The sequence below is a fragment of the Daucus carota genome, chromosome 3, assembly GCF_001625215.2.
Source record: "Daucus carota subsp. sativus chromosome 3, DH1 v3.0, whole genome shotgun sequence".
In the NCBI taxonomy this organism is placed as follows: Eukaryota; Viridiplantae; Streptophyta; class Magnoliopsida; order Apiales; family Apiaceae; genus Daucus; species Daucus carota.
This window is the reverse complement of record NC_030383.2, coordinates 52,746,060-52,763,614: the sequence shown is the minus strand read 5'-3', so window position 1 is coordinate 52,763,614 and position 17,555 is coordinate 52,746,060. Positions and strand designations below refer to the sequence as shown.

Below are 17,555 nucleotides of genomic sequence, written 5' to 3'. Positions count from 1 at the left end.
ACAAATATTTTATGTTACGTTAGACCTCCTTATTTTAAAAAAACCGGGACCCATTTGTGGGTCCCACATGTGGGCCCCACTTCTGGGTCCACAGTGCCACGTGTCAGTCCAGTGGCTGACACGTGTCTCTACCGGATGGTGACACGTGTCTCTACCGTCTGGCGACACGTGTCACTACGTGATGGAGACACGTGTCTCTACCATATGGAGACACGTGTCAGTCCCCCCCATATGGACACCTGTTATTCAACTGCAACATATTAGTTATGCAACTGCAACATTTTCTTATACAACTGCAACATAGATATGAGCTAGTGCAACATTAAAGAGAACTTTATAACATTTTATTACCACAAGCTGCAACATTTTATGAATCAATGGCAACATTTTTTCATGAAACAAATTGAAAATATACTGCTTAAAATATTAAAATTCCCAATAAATCCAACCAATTCAACATCTACAAACCAAAATAGCTACACAAGTTCAACCAAATCCAAGCAGCTACCAACTCCAACCAAATCCACAATTCACCAACTCCAACCAAATGCACAATTCACAATTCAGCAAACTAAAACAAAAGAAATGACCAAATCCTTAATTTACCAACTAGTTGATGACCAAAATATACCCAAAAGCAGGAAATAGGTTAATACTATTACTACTGGAGATGGAGACAACATGGAGAACCTAGCAGCTACCACCGCCAGTTATAGGCGTACCATTTTCATCATCACTCGAAGCTGTTGGACAAAAATCCTCCATATTAATTTTGATGCCTGGGTTTGCCTCCGCAATTTTTTTAAGCGCCAAGGTCAAGTTTTGTTGGACCTTCTTGTTTACTTGAGCATCCACTTCTTCTTGGACTTGCTTGCTCACTGATTCCTTGACATCATCGGCCAAACTTTCCTTGATCTTACATGCCACATCTTCCACGTAACTATTCCTTGAACTTGTACTGCGAGGGACTTTGGTTGCATTTGGACACCTCCCGTAAAGCCAAGTCTTCCCATGCTTCTTGCCACCAGAAAGTAGTAGCTCATCAGTGCCATCTCCTGATATTTTGATTTGTTTTTCGATATCGTCCTACAAAACAGAAATGCACATGGAAAATATACTTGAAATGAATACACATGAAACTGCCATCATATTAAACAAGTTGATGGGTCGTTTGGCTTAAATTAAAAAAAAAGTGACTTAAAGTAAAAAAGATAAATATTTATAGCAAGAAACTGTACAAATAATGTAGAAGATAATGAGCAAGATTAGGCCTATTTATTTTTAACATAATGTTCAGACTCTTAATGCAATCTGATTTTCGTACATTTTCAATTAGATGAGGACTGAAAAATGGAGGAGTAACATGTATATTATGATTTTCGCTTTCATATAGCAAAACTACAAGTACTTACTAGTTAAGATGGATCATGGGGGTCGTTTGGCTAATATTGAAACAGTGACTTTTTAAACTAAAAAAGATACACATGGACAATATACTTGAAATGAAAAGATAATTAAATTGACAAATGCACAAATGTACAAGACTCTGAAAATAAAATACTCACAACTTTCTCTGAGATTTTTTTGGTATCAGTCTTGTACTCGCGGCCAGGATTTCGCTTGCGAGTTTTGACAAAAACTTCTGCATCCGATGGTGCAGTACCATCAACCTCCTTTATCTAGTAAGATTTAAGCAAACATGAGTACACAATTTTTTATGTTTAACTGACTTATAATTTTAAAATATATATCTATGCTTGACAGGGCATTGCATATAAATTGAATGTAACCTGCGACTAATCTTTAATATGACATACCATTTCATTTCGAATTTGTGCCAAACTCCTTGGACCTGCAGTGTGCGTCTCCGCATATTTGCTACGACTTCTTGCATTTTTTCTTGCTTTATACTATAAAAACAGGACATAAATAAATTAATGCAAGTTGAATTTGTAACCAAAATAAACTTGTAGTTTAATTTCATAATGCCACCTGAATACTCTCGTCATTCCAATATGCGAGGAGCATTTTGAAATCTCCAGTGGAATATCATCGGGCCTATGTTCAAGCCTTTCTTCATCAGTTGGATATGCTTTGTAATGTGCCTCCTTAATTCTACTTTTTCGGCATCTCCAAGATGCATGAATGGTATCCAGCACCCAAGTTTCACATTCATCAGGTATAATATACCTTTGCTGAAAATAATGGACAAGGACCATTGCAGATGAGATGATCATAGATAAGATCGTGACTCTGCCACTTGATGTTCTTGCACTTTTTGCAAGGGCAGGTCATCTCATCACCAACAGCAAATTTGGGGAAGGCATTTAGCAGAAATGCCTTTACACCCGTAATGTACTGTTCACTATATTTGGGGAGATCGGTCCAAGTTTCCTCAGCATCCATCACTACAGGTTATTAACTTATAATATTAGCAGTTTATCCAATTATTGACTTTATTAATTAAAAGAATAATTAGTTAGTAATACATGTTCCTAATTTCTACTTAGATATAGTCTGAAATTAAGATTAAATAGATTAAGTACATATTATTTTATGAAGATTATTAAATCTACTTACGCACATCTCACGATTCCCAGATTCCTAAAATATATAATGTCAATCCAAAGGTATGTGGGTTATAGATTACAAAACTACCTAATACACTGAACCATTAATAAATTGTTTTAAAAGGCAATCTAACTTCTATTTTCCTTTAACTATATATAAAGTCTCAGACATATCTAGTATGTTACTAACTTCTCCTATAGTTCAAAACTATCTAATGCTTATACAGATTAGTATTCATATCTAAAGTAAGGTTACACCCAATCAGATCACAAACAAAAGTACATAACAGACTTTAATTCATATCACCAAATCGCAGAGTATTTATAAGTTCTGCATTAATGGATTCACAACTCCGATTCATATATTTGTTTATCCAACTAAGCAAATTTGCTAAGCAGCCCAAAATGTATCACAAATCAGGCCATAAGCTCATTGGAACTCATCAATTCAAGCAATTATATACCACATTCAATTCAATCCAAAACAAAATCAAGCAACAACCAAGCGAAAATCAATAATAAAATTCAAGAATACAACATTACTAAACTAAATAATTACTGTAAATCCTTCAATAATACACAACATTACAAAATTATATGACTTCAGCCAACATAGACTCTAAGAGGGGGGAGAGTGAGGGGAGAGTGAGGGAGAGAGTGAGAGAGGGAGAGAGAGAGAGTGAGAGAGGGAGAGAGGGGGAGGGGGAGAGAGAGAGAGAGGGAGGGAGACAGAGAGAGAGAGGGAGAGATTGAGAGTGAGAGAGGGAGAGGGAGAGAGACAGATAAAATCACAGCACAAAAGCTACATACATTTATATATAAAATCAAAAATAAAGCATGCATTCAAAGTGAACAAGAAAAGGATTATAGCGATTGTACCTTAAATCGAAGCAAATCGAAGCTAGCCCTAGTTCCACTAAAGACCCAATTCAATCCTAGCCCTAGAAAAGAAATACACAAAATTAAGAACATAACCTCAGTGAAAAGCAAAATAAACTCAAAATAAGTAAAAGGAACCGGAAGCCCTAATTTTGTCGGCGAAGAAGCTCTCAATCGAAGCCCCGGTTGAACCTGAAACCCCGATTTTACCTAATTAGAGGTGACTTTAAGCAGCGAAGATGGTGTTTTTGAGCGGATAGGTGAGTTTGAGCGGTGGAGAGGTGAGTTTGAGCGGAGGTTTTTGAGTGGAGGTGAGCTTGAGCGGAGGTGTGCGAGAGTGTTTTGTCTGTGCGACTTGTGTCTGTGAGAGGGTTTTGTCTCTCGAAATGAAACAAGGGGGGAAGTTTGCCGCTCAGTGTTTTCAGCACGCGGCAACTCCCAATTTTTTTTGTTTATTTTATATTTTAATAATTCATTTTATTTTCAATTTCTTAATTATATACAATTACAAACACATTATGTATTTAATATTTTTAATATTTTTAAAATTTTAATTCAGTTTATTTGTAAGTTTATTATAAATAATTAATTAATTTAAAATTTTTGTTATTCTAAATAAAGTTAATTATTTGGAAGAGATGAAATTAATATTAATTTTACATTCTCAAATTAAGTCTTTTCATGTTTTATATATTATATTTGATAAAAAAATCATTGAAAAGTATTTTAGTTTTATTCTATGCAAATTTTATTGTTATATTGCAAATAATTATTTTAGTAATACTCTATGCAACACATAATTTTGGCTATTGCAACATCATATGGACATGAATGGTTAACGTTGCGGTAGGTATGGATTAGTGACTCTAAGGCAACATAATTTTGCAACACTCGCGTTCATACCATTGCGATAGGCCATATATGGCGTAGTGAATCTTAAATTTTTTGAGTATAAACAGCATTCACTTAAAAGGTGCTTGAACCGAGCAAACAGATATTATGGAAGTATTGCATGAATAATCTTTTCCTGTATACAAAGTAAATCATATAAAAATTAATAATAACAAACATGTCCGATGAACAAAACAAACACTATAAAAGAATAACGAACAAACATATATGCCTAACAGTTAATTTATTGAACTTTTCATCCATCAATATCATGTCAAGACTGTATTATTCTCCCGTGTTTAGATTTGCCGACTCCCACATCCGACGAACTCTTACTCTTATCAGCCAATCTTCTCTATCACCATTCAAAACATCTAGCATAAACATCTAGCATAAACATTCAGCATAGTGTAACTCATTATTATATTAGATGGAGAAGACAAATAAGCTTTAAAAAAATTCCAAAACTAAAAAAAACAGTTTTCATTTTTGATAATTTTTTTATCCAAAAATTTCATAAAAATAGAACAGAGCTCTCAGAAAGGCACACACACTAACGACCCATACTTCTACTTCATATAAATATATTGATGATTGATTGACAACCAGTTGATCCATAATCAAAATTGACAAAGAATAAGATAACGTCTAAATTGTGTCCATATACGAAGATGAATATAGGAATAAGCAAAAAATTGAATTTGAACTAAAATTGATAGAAGATGGACGGTATAAAATTGATCCCAACCAAAATGGCAAATTTTAAAACCAAATTTATTCTAATAATTTTATTTCTGATTATAAGTTAAAACTGAAATAAAAAAACACGAACTTATTAAAATATATTAATAATTTTTACTCATATATTCATTTTATTTTTAAGCTTCATTACAAGATTAGAACATCAATTAAATGTTAATTAGAAGGTATTAAGGTAGGCAACTTGCTCAAATTAATTAGAAGTTAGTCTAGTAGTTCCATTTTATTTTTATGTACAGGATGTAAATTACTCCTCCTTCCTTCCTTCCATTCATTTTGATTTGGTTTTCAATTTTATTTGTCCGGAATAAATGTTCGCATTTACCTATTATAATAAATTAAATAATAATAAATATTAATCTTTTTTAATATTTTTTAATAACTATCAAGATATTCAATATGATTAAATATGAAAGGTTGATTTAGGGTTGTAAATGAGTTGATACGCTCGATAACCGATCGGTGTTCGGTTCGAATAAAGTTCGGTTCGAGCTTGGTTCGATTCATAAACGAGTCGATCTTGAACACAATTTTAAGATTCGTTTTATAAACGAGCTGAACTTGAGCACAGTAGAGTTCGACTTGATAGTTCGCGAACAAGTTCGAATTATGAGTTCGTGAACTTGGCTCGTGAGCGTAGTTCGTGAACTAGCTCATGAACATGGTTCGTGAACTAGGTCTGTGAACATAGTTCGTGAACTTGGCTCGTAGATGTGGGAGTTTTATTAATGGATGATTTATTATGAATTTATGATTCCTTAGAGCATAAATTAAAATATTGTTAGAATTTTAATTTATTTTTTTAATTAAATTAAATAACAAACAAGCTCGTAAATAAATTTATAAGCATAAACTAGCTCGTCAGCAAAGTTTATTAAACAAGCTCGTGAACAAAATTAATGAGCGGTTGCTGAGCAAAAATTCGTGAGACATGTTCCTTAGCGTAAGTTAATGAGCGGTTCGTGAGCAAAAGCTCGTGAGACATGTTCGTGAGCGGTTCACAAGCCATTCGTGAACAGAGTTATTTCTTAATGAGTCGACCCTCAAACAATATTTTGGACTCGATCCAAACTCGAGTTCGAGTTCGCTAATTTTTTAACAAACGATACATGAGCACTCTAGAGTTCGGCTCGGCTCGGCTCATTTACACTCCTAGTTTGATTGGGAACAATATATGATAAACAGTGCAAAGCACAAGTTGCTTCCAGATTCTGATATTCTCGACCTATTTATGTAAATAAATAGAAGTACCTTTGAAAAATTGAGAATGCTAATTTTTGCCTCAAAAGTACTGTTTATTTACTTAAGATTTTATTAAATTATTTACTTGTCTACAGAAAAATATTATTCATGCAACAACACTTTCAGATTGCGATTTCTGCTCCCAGCAAAGTGCACCGATGTTTGTTGTTGGTGTTAATGAAAAGAAATACAATCATGACCTCGACATTGTCTCCGATGCTAGCTGCACTACCAATTGTCTTGCTCCTTTGGCCAAGGTATATATAACCACCCTGCATCTGTATATACGTCAATTTCCTCCTGCTTTTCTATGACTATAAGGATGTTCTTTTAACTTAAATATAAAATTATCTTTTATAATTTCGGATATATTGGAAGCAGGTTTCAGATCTATCTTTTTCAAAATATCAAAAAAATTCTACCTATCATTTTTAGTATCAAAATTATTTGAAGAAAGTTTCAAACTATGATTTAATTTTAAAATATCAAAAATAAAAATTATCATTTTTAGTTTCAGATATATTAGAAGAAAGTTTCAAAACTACCTTTTTCAATATATCAAAAATAAAAACTACCAACCTTAATAAATATCAAATCAGAATTTGAAACAGAGAAAAGGCAATTTTGAAATTTTCTTCCTATATATCCGTTAGTGATTGAAACTTCCTTCCAATAATTTCGAAATTAAAAAAAGGTAGTTTTGAGCTTTTTTCCAATATAACAAAACTAAAAAGGGCAACTTCTATTTTTGATATTTATAATTCAGAAATTCTAGAAAATTAAAAAACGGAGTTCTGTGAGAGGCGCCACCTCAACGCTCCTGAGTTACATCTAGCAAGAATGACGATAGCGGTGATTAGCTGATAAGAGTAAGATTTTGTAAGGAAGTCGACATATCCAAACACGGGAGACGAATTTAGTCTTGATATGATATTGATGGTTGAAAAGGTCAATAAATTAACTGTTAATGATATATGTTTATTGGTTATTCTTTTATAATGTTTGTTATTAATTTTTATATGATTTATTTGTATACAAATAAATATATTATTCATGCAACACTTTCCACAATATCTATTTGCTTAGTTCAAGCACTTTTTAAGTTAAAGGCTGTTTATACAATATTAAAAAAATAAAGATTGTTGCAAATAAGGATAGTTATAGACCGTTATCTTATGGATTTAAATTGATATTTTTGCAGATAATCAATCCAAAGAAATTAGAGAGAGAAGTCACTAATACACCCCTTGATGAATTTGAGTTCATACGTCCCGACAGAGTTAATGTTCGTACTTATGACAAGTATCTGGTTTTCGATTTTGTTTTTCTTGGAATAAATGTTCGCATTTACTTATTATAATAAATTAAATATTAATCTTTTTTAATTTCTTTTAATAACTATCAAGATATTTGATATAATTAAATAAATATGAAAGTTTGATTGAGAACAATAAATCATAGATAGCGCTTAGTGCACCCGTTTGTCTAAGAGAAGTACAAGTTGCTTCCAGATTCTGCTCTTCTTGATCCGTTGATATAAATATATAGAAGTACTTTTGAAAAACTGAGAACGCTAACTTTTGTCTCAGAACTTCTGCTCATTTCCAAATATCTTGCTAAGTTATTTACTTCTCTCACTACAAAGAAAAAATTCAAAATCGACCACCATAAATGGTCGGTTACGAAGGATATCGGTCGATTATTAGGATAAAATCGACCGTTGATTGTGGTCAGTTATGCAAATTGGTCGTGTCTGACAGTTATAACCGACCGTAGTGGTGGTCAGTTATGCCATTGTACATGTTCTCTGTGTCAAAACCCCCCCCCCCCCACCACACACACAACACCAACACCCCCCATCTATATATATACCATGCCGTTGGATTTGATAATATCTGCATTTCATTTGTACGTTGTATGTGCAACTTGAACACTTGTTAAAAAAATTGTGAACAAAAATCATCAATGGCTCCAACTACTACCGCAACCCCTAGCACTGATCTTCAAGAGCAACGCATGAAGAGCATAAGAGATTTCGATGAAACCAAGGCCGGTGTTAAAGGTCTCTCTGATTCCGGTGTCACTACTATTCCCTCCTTTTTCATCCACCCTGCGGAAAACCTGGCAAAATCATCTTCAAAGTCCACTCTTTCAATCCCAGTCATCGATCTCTCTCAACTACACTCCGATGATCACAAACCAAAAATCGTTGAACAAATCCACCAAGCTGCGAAAACCTGGGGCTTCTTCCAGGTAATCAACCACGGATCCCCCGTATCCGTCCTGGAAGAAACCATCACAGCAGTGAAAACATTTCACGAGCAGCCAAGTGAAGTTAAGGCCAAGTTCTACAGGAGAGAAGAGGGACGTGGAGTCATGTATGCTAGTAATAATGATTTATACCGATCCAAGGCTGCCAGCTGGCACGACTCGCTGCAGGTGTGGATGGCTCCCGAAGCCACACCGGAGGAGGAAATACCGGAGGTTTGCAGGAGAGAGGTGGTGCAATGGGACAAGCACGCCAAAGAGGTTGGAGAGGCAGTGTTGGAGTTGTTGGGTTTAGGATTAGGGTTGGAGAGTGGAAAGTTTAAGGACTTGGATTTTTGTGGAACAAGAGTCTTTGTCGGACATATTTATCCATATTGTCCCCAGCCTGATCTGACCATGGGGATTACGTCTCATACTGATCCAACCATGATTACAGTGTTGTTGCAGAATCAGATCCAGGGGTTGCAGGTTAAGCATGGGGAGGAGTGGGTTGATGTCAAGCCTTTGCATGGAGGCTTGATTATCAACATAGGAGACATGCTTCAGGTAACTTAGTGTCGGTTTGGCTAAACTAATTTTTTGGAATTTTGTTTTACATGAAACTGTATTTTTTTCTAAAATAAATCTTTATTTTTTTTTCTTCTAAATAACGAATAGGAGTATAAAACAACGTTTATACCTAAATTATTAATTTTTTAAATTTTTGGGATGACAATTTTAAGTTGTGTGATGATGGATTTTGTTTGGCTGTAGATTGTGTCTAACGGGGAGTACAAAAGTGTAGAGCACAGGGTATTGGCAAACTCCAACAGGGAATCAAGGATCTCAATTGTGATGTTTATGAATCTATCCAATTCCGCTTGGAAAGAATCAGCAGAGGGTGGTAAATACTACGGCCCTCTGCCGGAGTTGCTGACGCCGGAAAACCCTCCGGTGTACAGGGATTTCACTCTACAAGAACATCTGGACAGCTTTTATACCAAGGGACTGGAGAGCAAGTCCTTGATAGACAAAATTACCTTAATCAAGAGAGACAACTAGTCACAACCTTTTCTGTAATTAACCAGCTGCTAAAAATATCTAGTTTATTAAGTAAATAAACAGCTGGTACGTAGTAATTATTTGTGGCTCTCGCCATTTATATATATATATGCATTGCAGTCATGCAGGTATGAATTTTTATTCTATTTTTCTGTCTTTGCTTCCAACCAAAACAGTTCAGATGTGCAAGTTCTACTATAGATTTGGAGGCAAAGTATAAGAAATATAAAGTGACTTTTTTTATATATATTTCCCCAAATCATTAAGGAATTGCCACTGGACTTTGGAATGCTGTGTTTTTCATATGATCCGATCGAGTAGGGACAAAAATAAGCTTAAAACTATTCTATGCATATTATCTTCTCATCTAAGTCATGCAAGTCTTCACACGTCACATAGAAATATTCATCTACAGATTATGTAATTTATTAAGAAAGCCGTCAAAACATGTCTTCATATGTAATCTCCCAAAAACATATTACAAAGTACAAACAACTAATACAATCCGGGACTCAAAAATAAAACATTCTATTGGCAGCAGCAAACAAGTGTCCCACACTACACCAAATTCGCATTCACACAACAGTCATGAGACAACGGTTGAAAATATATCCGTTGTCCCAAAAAAATAAACCACGGGCCGGCTTTTCTTTGCTATGAAAAAACCGGTGTCTTGCTTTCCATCCAACAACGTTTATAGAGGATTTTGCACACTATTGTCTAAACTGTTCAATTTGACTTATTTAGACAACTGTGTTTTCATGAAATGTTGTTTATAACTAATTTACACAACGGTGCAGGAATGTTGTATGTACAAAAATCCATTCTATCTTAAGACAACTGTTATTTTACGAACTGTTGTTTGTAACCCTTTTACACAATGGTGCATTCCTGTTGTATGTACGAAAATTCATTCTATCTTAAGACAACAATTTTAGACAAGTCCGTTGTCTAATTTAGACAATGGTTTATTAAAACTGATAACTTAGACTCTATCAAACAATGGATTACAAATATCATTGTAGAAAGCAAAGTTCATAGACAATGGTTTTTGAAACTATTGTCTTATAAAATATCAAACAACCGGATAAAATAATTGTCTGAAAACACATGATTGCTGAGTTGGCAGCGAGCACCACATGATGAGGTGGTACTACTTGATTGGTGAAAAAGCTTTCATTTGGATTACTGAGTTGGTGCAATGATAGGCGTAGATTGAAAGGATATTTGACATCAGCCGTCAGATTTAAAAAAAAGTTGATATGCTGACACAACGTTATTGGTACAAAAAATGTTGTCATAATTGATCTCCTACAACATTTTTTTGGTAGAAACTGTTGTTCCTGAGCCTCGTTCTGATGATATCAGAAGTTTATCATGTAATTAATATGGGTAGTGATGGAGCCAGAAGACTTTTTCAAGAGGGTCCAGATTGTGACACAAACTTCTTCAAGGAGTTCATCCCACCCGTTATCTCTTAAATCTTGTAATTGTCTTTTAACAAATGCAACCAAATTCATAGCTCCAATAATATTCTGATCTTTTTGTTGCAAGAACCGTGATAAACCATTTGTTATGCCCAATACTCACTTTCATCAAATGTGCAATAAAAACGAACTCATATTTTTCCATTGTATCAAGCAGGCCAACTACCTTTCCTCTACTCTTCCTCTCACTCCCATCTTTATATATATATGTAAGAACTTTAGTAACTGAAGACCACATAGAGAGAAGACGAATTATGGTTTTATAGTGTGATCCCCAGCGAGTATCACCTGGCCGAGTTAAACTAGTCTCCTGATTCAACCCTCTACTAGTAGTAACATGTCCGGTCTCTAGCTGCTTAACCATAACTTCATGTTGTTTTTGTCGAAGTTCATCTTTTCTTTTACAAGAAGCACTAACTACATTAGTAACAAAAGACATGTAATCAATAAAGTCACTCACAAATTGATTTCCTTCTACTGCAGCTACAACAACTAATTGGAGTTGATGGGCAAAGCAATGCACATACCTAGCATATGGATCCTCATTCAAAATCAAAGTCTTTAGTCCATTAAGCTCTCCCCTCATGTTTGAATCTCCGTCGTACCCTTGACCCCTAACTTTTGACATTGACAATCCATGTTTAGAAAAGAAATCATCAATGGAACTTTTTAAAGAAACTGCAGTAGTATCTTTGACATGAACAACTCCAACAAATCGGTCTAAAACTTCTCCACGATTATTTGCGTATCTTATAACAACAGCCATTTGCTCTTTAATCGAGTTATCACGTGCCTCGTCAAGTAATAAAGCAAAGTACTTGTCTCCAATATCAGAAATGATATCTTTCGTTGTCTCAGATGCACAAGCACTAATAATTTGTTTTTGAATATCAAGAGATGTAAGTTGAAGATTAGCAGGTGCATTTTTCTTTATAACATTTCTAACATCAACATTACGCAAGCTATACAAGGTGAGTATTTCAAGAAAATTACCCCTCCGTATTGACAATATTGCAGGTTCGTCGTTTCCATGCAAAGCCAATCCTAATCCAAGAAGCAATCTGGCAACATCCAAACTTGTTGTTAAGCGCATACGGTAGGCAGCCCCTTATACCTCATTTTCCATTCTCAACTTTCTCGTCACACTTTGCCGCTGATATTTGAAACCAAGATATAATGTTTTAGCATTGTTGTGTATACTTCCTTCATTTCCTACATGATCTCTGAAATTTTCTGTGCCTTCTTCCATTTTTTTGAAAACCATTTTTTGTAAATCCCTGATCTCCAGTTCTCTTTTTACGAAAAGATAACACCAAAAACAAAAGGCTGCCTGTTTGGAAATACTATATTCTAACCATTCCTATTTGTTGAACCATTCAGCCTGAAAACACCTCATTCTATCACCACATTGGCTTCGATCACTAACAACATCATCAGATTTCTCATTACTATCAATTCTAGCTCTCTTTTCACTTGATTCAACCGAAGATCGAGAAAAATATCTATCCATTAGCAAATCAACGAACCAAAACTCCAACAACTCACATAAATTTTTTGCCCCAACTGTAGTAACAAGAAATTATACAAATTAGTGTCCTCCTTTCAATTGATTAAGTAGTTTAATTTAGAATGATGCTCATAAAAATTCACAGAATAACAATTTACAAATACTATAGTCCCTTCTTTCTTTTTCCCTAAATTTTACATAATTACCTATTTGTGTCGATGTGTGTGTAAATTAGGGTTAAGAAGTTAGGGATTTACCTCTATTGAATCTTAAAGCTGAAATCTAGGGATCGATCTTGATATGTAAAGACTTGAAGTGTGGAGAGGCCGAGGTCCTTGGTTAGTTGGTCGCCTCTGTATACTCGAGAGTCGGGAGTGTTTATTTTGAGAGAGCTTTTGTGTGTTTGTGAAGAAAGAGCAAAACCCCCTGTTTTTACTCACATACGCACGCTATAAAAAAAATTATTTTTTCTTGAAAACCCAAGAGGGGCCAGGGACCCCCCTAGCTCCGTCTCTAAATATGGGCATCTGTTTTGTTTTGGAGTCTGCGTCTCAAGGTTAGTCTATTCACTAGTTGGATGTGTATGTTGCCACTTGTGATGGCATGCATGAAGCCATCAAAACAACGATAATAGTAAAACTATTTCCAATTATAATTGTGGCGAAATTGAATCTGACTCTGTGAAATGAAATTACAGAACGTGTTAATAATATCTAGCAATGTAATTATGGAACCTTAATAATAAGTATAGAATTTATTATTTTTTTTGACGAAAGTATGGAATTTAATTGTTAATATTAGGCTTTCATACTAGAATTTTTGACATGTCATCTTAAAATATCTTTGTTGATAATTAGGCAGTTATTATAAAGTTCTCATTCATATTTCTTTTTCACCCAATTCATTTTTTACTATTTACTTGCTAATGTGATGACTGGATAATTATCGTCTCTTAATGGATGACCGATGTCCAGTGGGCACTCCACGTCCACATATTTACCAGGAGTTGTGGGAGAGGGCATCTATTGTCAGGATTAACTATGTAAAGGGTCAAGGACAATGAAGACGCCCTTCCATTTGTGGTTCGGGGAGCACACAGTCGTAACAGTTTTTGACTCATCTATCTGGTCATACTCTAGATGACTGTGTGAGAGCTATATATATGCAGGGATCGAGAGCTTCTTCTGACACTAGGAGGGCATCTAGAGGCAATCGATCCTAAGGAGTTAGCTCGTGAAGTAGGAGCAGCAGCAACAACAACAACACAAGAGCAGCAACAACAACATAGGGATGATGTATTTTTAATGTCTAGTAAAACTACTTTTAATTATGTTCTTGGAATGTGAAGTTAGTTTGTTAAACTTGTTATATTTATATTTGATTTATTATTATTTTTTAATTTCAGGGGACAACATGATGAGCATGATGATGAGTTCGGCGAATCTTAGGGTAGTAACATCGTAATTATGTTTTTATGTTTTGGATTTGGTGATACTCGATCATACGAGTGTCTAGTGGATATAACTTCTTACACCGTTATTGGGATTTTATATGGCGGATCTTAGTGTAGTGTCATCATATTTATGTTTTTATGTTCCACTTTTGAATTTGTGATATCTGATCATATGAATTTCCAGTGGATATAACTTTTTATAGTATTACGTAGATTTTATATATATCTTTTATATTTTGTGTAAAAAGCAGATATTTGTAATTTGTTGGGAAATACAGGTCTATATATTTGGTAATTCTATAAAATGAAAAAAAATCTGAAACCAAGTATTACCAATTAAAATCTGTTGCAAAGGAATAAAACGATCACTAAAAACTGTTGAAAAATAGAAACAGCCTCCGGTCGCTAAAAATGGTCGGGAAATTAGCGACATAGGATGGTTGGTAGCTAAAACTAGTCGTTATGTCGCGCAACAACTTTCTGGTCGCAAATGCTTGTCCTGGACAATAGTGACAGAAATCTGACGCTGTAGTTATTTGTCAGCTTAGTGATGATTCCCTCTTTTTCACGAACACGTTGAATGTGAATCCAAAAAGGAAACCTGTGAAATAAAAGAAGAGAAATTTCACCCTCGAGAGGCAAGAAGCCATTAGACAGGAAGTCAATAAGCTATTCGAGGCGGGCTTCACTGAGGAAATTCAGTTTTCCGAATGGCTAGCCAACCCATTCATGGTCAAAAAAGCCAATGGAAAGTGTAGGGTTTGTGTGGACTTCACTGACCTGAATGATGCTTGTCCAATTAAACGATTGTTTTCCTCTCCCGAGGATGGATACTTTGATTGAAGCCACTGCTGGGTACGTGATCTTAAGCTTTATGAATGGCTTCAGTAGATACAACTAGATCCAAATGCACAAGGATGACATTCCTAAGGTATCATTCACCACAGATTTTGGTGTATTTTGTTATTCGGTTATGGCGTTTGGTTTAAAGAATGTATGAGTCATGTATGAATGTCCAGCAAATAAGATGTTCAAGCATCTTATTGGAGAGACCATGGAGGTCTATGTTGATGATATGCTTGTGAAGAGCTTTAACAAAATTGATCACCTTGAGCACCGGAGAAAGGCTTTTGAAGTCCTGATGACACATAAGATGATGTTAAGCCCAGCCAAGTGCGCATTTAGAGTTGGATCCGGGATAGTTTTAGGTTGCAAGGTCTCCAAATGTGGAATCGAGGCCAACCCCGACAAGATAAAGGACATCCTTGATATGGAACCGTCAAGTCTGTAAAGGATGTTCAAAAATTAACAAGGAGAATCACAGCACTAGGTAGCTTCATCTTTAAGTCAGGGAACAAGTGCTTGCGCTTCTTCAAGGCTCTGAAGAAAGTTAAGAATTTTGAAAGGACAAATGAGAGCTAAGAGGCCTTTGAGCAATTAAAGAAGTATATGGTAGATCCATCACTTCTGGTTAAACCCTTAGATGGAGAAATTAATATTATATGTCTATCTGGCTGTCTCGGATAAAGCAGTGAGTGTCGTCTTGGTTCATGCGGATAAAAAAGTCCAAAAACCTGTATATTATGATAGTAAGGTTTTGCATGGAGCAGAGCTCAACTATTCTATGATTGAGAAGTTTGCCTTAACTATGATCACAACTTCAAGAAATCTGAGCCCTTAATTCCAGTCTCACAAAATTGAAGTCTTTACAAACCAGCCCCTTCTTCGAAACATAATGCATAGCCCTAAGGCTAGTGGAAGATTGATTAAATGGGCAGTAGATCTCTGGCAATTTGACATTCGATACAAGCTACGAGTGGCAATCAAAGCTGAAGCTCACGCTGACTTCCTCGTTCAATGTACCATTGACAACCAAGAAGGTGGGGGCAGGAGAGTAAGATAGAGGAACCCAAAGAAGTGGAGAACATACCCTATGGAATATTGACTAATAATTTTTAATGGACCTTCAAAAACAAAAAATCATGGTGCATGATTTGTGCTCCAAAACCCTGATGGGTTCATGGTCGAGTATGCGATCAAGTTAGACTTTCCAAACACCAACAACGAATCATAGTATGAGGCTTTGATAGCTAGATTGAGATTGGTCAAAACTCAGAGAGCCAAGAACCTGAAAGTTTGTGGAGACTCCAGATTTGTTGTGTCCCAGGTTAATGGTGATTTTGAGGCATAAGAGGAAACAATGCTGAAAAACTGTGGGATTGTGAAAGTTTAAATGACATAGTTTCAAGAATGTCTGATGCAGCATATACCTAGAAAAGAGAATGTAAAGGCCGATGCCTTATCTCTATTTGCATTCTCGGAGAATGAGTTATGTTCAGGAAGTATTTATTATCAAGTCTTTAAGACCTCGAGTATCGATGGAAACATGGTAGCCTTGATTGACACGAGAACCACTTGGATCGATGAAATTAAAATGTATCTTGAAATTGGACATCTACCACCTAATGCCGAGGAAGCACGAAAGCTAAAGGTAGGAGCCTTGAAGTATGCTCTTATAAAAGGGATTCTCTCTACAAGAAATCCTTTGTTATTCTATACCTAAAGTGCTTAAGGATGGATGAGGCCTTAAGGGATATTTTGACGACTTCGACATTGAGCTATGGTTCACCTCCGTGGCACATCCTCAAGCCAATGGGCAAGCTGAAATACCCAATAGTATAATCATTGATGGACTTAAGAAGAGAGTTGAAAAAGCACGGGGGACATGAGCGGATGAAATCCCCCCTACTTTGGGCGTATCGAACAACCTGCAAGGTATCAACCGAAACAAACCAGTTCAAGTTAGCTTATAGAGCTGCCGTGGTGGTGCCACTTGAGATGACTCATGCTCCCTCAAGGTCCAACTATTTGAGCCTGAAGCCAACGAAAAAGGAATGAGAATTGCACTCGACATGATCGATGAGGTCCGAGATGAGGCTAATGTCAATTAAGATCGTTGAAAATCAAAAACGAGCTTCATATTCCTATAATAGGAATAAGAAGCCTCGAGGATTTGGTACTAAAGAAAACTGAAGCCTCGGGGGTCTATCCCAAAGGCAAGATGGCCCCGAACTAGGAAGGGCATTATCACGTCAAGTCAAGTTTCATAAGCTAGTATCTATGTACATGTTCGGCAAACAAAGCTTCTAGTTTTTTTTGTCAAGAAGCCAACTACTATTTTTCTTGATCCGTTTCTGTAAATATTCAAAAACAATACTTATAAAAAGATGAGAATACTAACTTTTATTTCAGGATTATAATTTCTTTAGCAAATAATTTAATCACTTATAAATCTTAATTTATTTTCTTACTTCTAGTACTATCCTTTACTTTAATTAAAAAACTCTTTTTTTAAGTTACTCAAACAGCTAAACGTAACATCATGTTGGCGCACTACGAATGTCAAATGTTAAACACGATTATTTTACTATCACCCACTCCGGAAAAAAAATCCCCCA

The 17,555-nt window shown here is 35.4% G+C and overlaps 3 protein-coding genes across 7 annotated transcripts; 1 reads left to right on the top strand and 2 right to left on the bottom strand.

Annotated features, from left to right (window-relative positions):
* Positions 1-412: 412 nt before the first annotated feature.
* On the bottom strand, positions 413-3,892 carry LOC135151312 (uncharacterized). Of its 5 annotated transcripts, none has more exons than XM_064089359.1 (6): positions 3,660-3,892; positions 3,450-3,511; positions 1,993-2,195; positions 1,818-1,910; positions 1,566-1,679; positions 413-1,086 (listed from the first exon to the last, which is right to left on the bottom strand). In XM_064089359.1, the coding sequence occupies exons 3-6, from the start codon at positions 2,026-2,028 to the stop codon at positions 691-693; spliced, it is 639 nt and encodes a 212-aa protein (XP_063945429.1). In that variant the 5' UTR covers positions 2,029-2,195; positions 3,450-3,511; positions 3,660-3,892; the 3' UTR covers positions 413-690. The 5 variants fall into 5 exon arrangements, with proteins under 5 accessions (XP_063945429.1, XP_063945426.1, XP_063945427.1 ...); XM_064089356.1 differs by having other exon boundaries at positions 1,993-2,408; positions 3,660-3,890; XM_064089357.1 differs by adding an exon at positions 2,341-2,408 and having other exon boundaries at positions 3,450-3,889.
* A 4,242-nt stretch (positions 3,893-8,134) lies between these two features.
* Positions 8,135-9,897, top strand: LOC135151311 (1-aminocyclopropane-1-carboxylate oxidase homolog 12-like). Its single transcript, XM_064089354.1, has 2 exons — positions 8,135-9,155; positions 9,363-9,897. Exons 1-2 carry the CDS (start codon positions 8,307-8,309, stop codon positions 9,648-9,650), a joined length of 1,137 nt encoding a protein of 378 aa, XP_063945424.1. The 5' UTR covers positions 8,135-8,306; the 3' UTR covers positions 9,651-9,897.
* Positions 9,898-11,147: 1,250 nt separating this feature from the next.
* LOC135151573 (uncharacterized) lies at positions 11,148-12,230 on the bottom strand. Its single transcript, XM_064090117.1, has one exon. The coding sequence runs from the start codon at positions 12,228-12,230 to the stop codon at positions 11,148-11,150; it is 1,083 nt and encodes a 360-aa protein (XP_063946187.1).
* Between the last annotated feature and the right edge of the window lie 5,325 nt (positions 12,231-17,555).

Coding starts and splice junctions, on each gene's coding strand:
- LOC135151312 (XM_064089359.1), bottom strand. CDS start 2,028: ATGCTCCTCGCATATTGGAATGACGAGAGTATTCAG. Junction 1,680..1,817: donor CACAAATTCGAAATGAAATG/GTATGTCATATT, acceptor AAATCTTACTAG/ATAAAGGAGGTTGATGGTAC. Junction 1,087..1,565: donor AAAAAATCTCAGAGAAAGTT/GTGAGTATTTTA, acceptor TCTGTTTTGTAG/GACGATATCGAAAAACAAAT.
- LOC135151311 (XM_064089354.1), top strand. CDS start 8,307: ATGGCTCCAACTACTACCGCAACCCCTAGCACTGATCTTCAAGAGCAA. Junction 9,156..9,362: donor ACATAGGAGACATGCTTCAG/GTAACTTAGTGT, acceptor GTTTGGCTGTAG/ATTGTGTCTAACGGGGAGTA.
- LOC135151573 (XM_064090117.1), bottom strand. CDS start 12,230: ATGCGCTTAACAACAAGTTTGGATGTTGCCAGATTGCTTCTTGGATTA.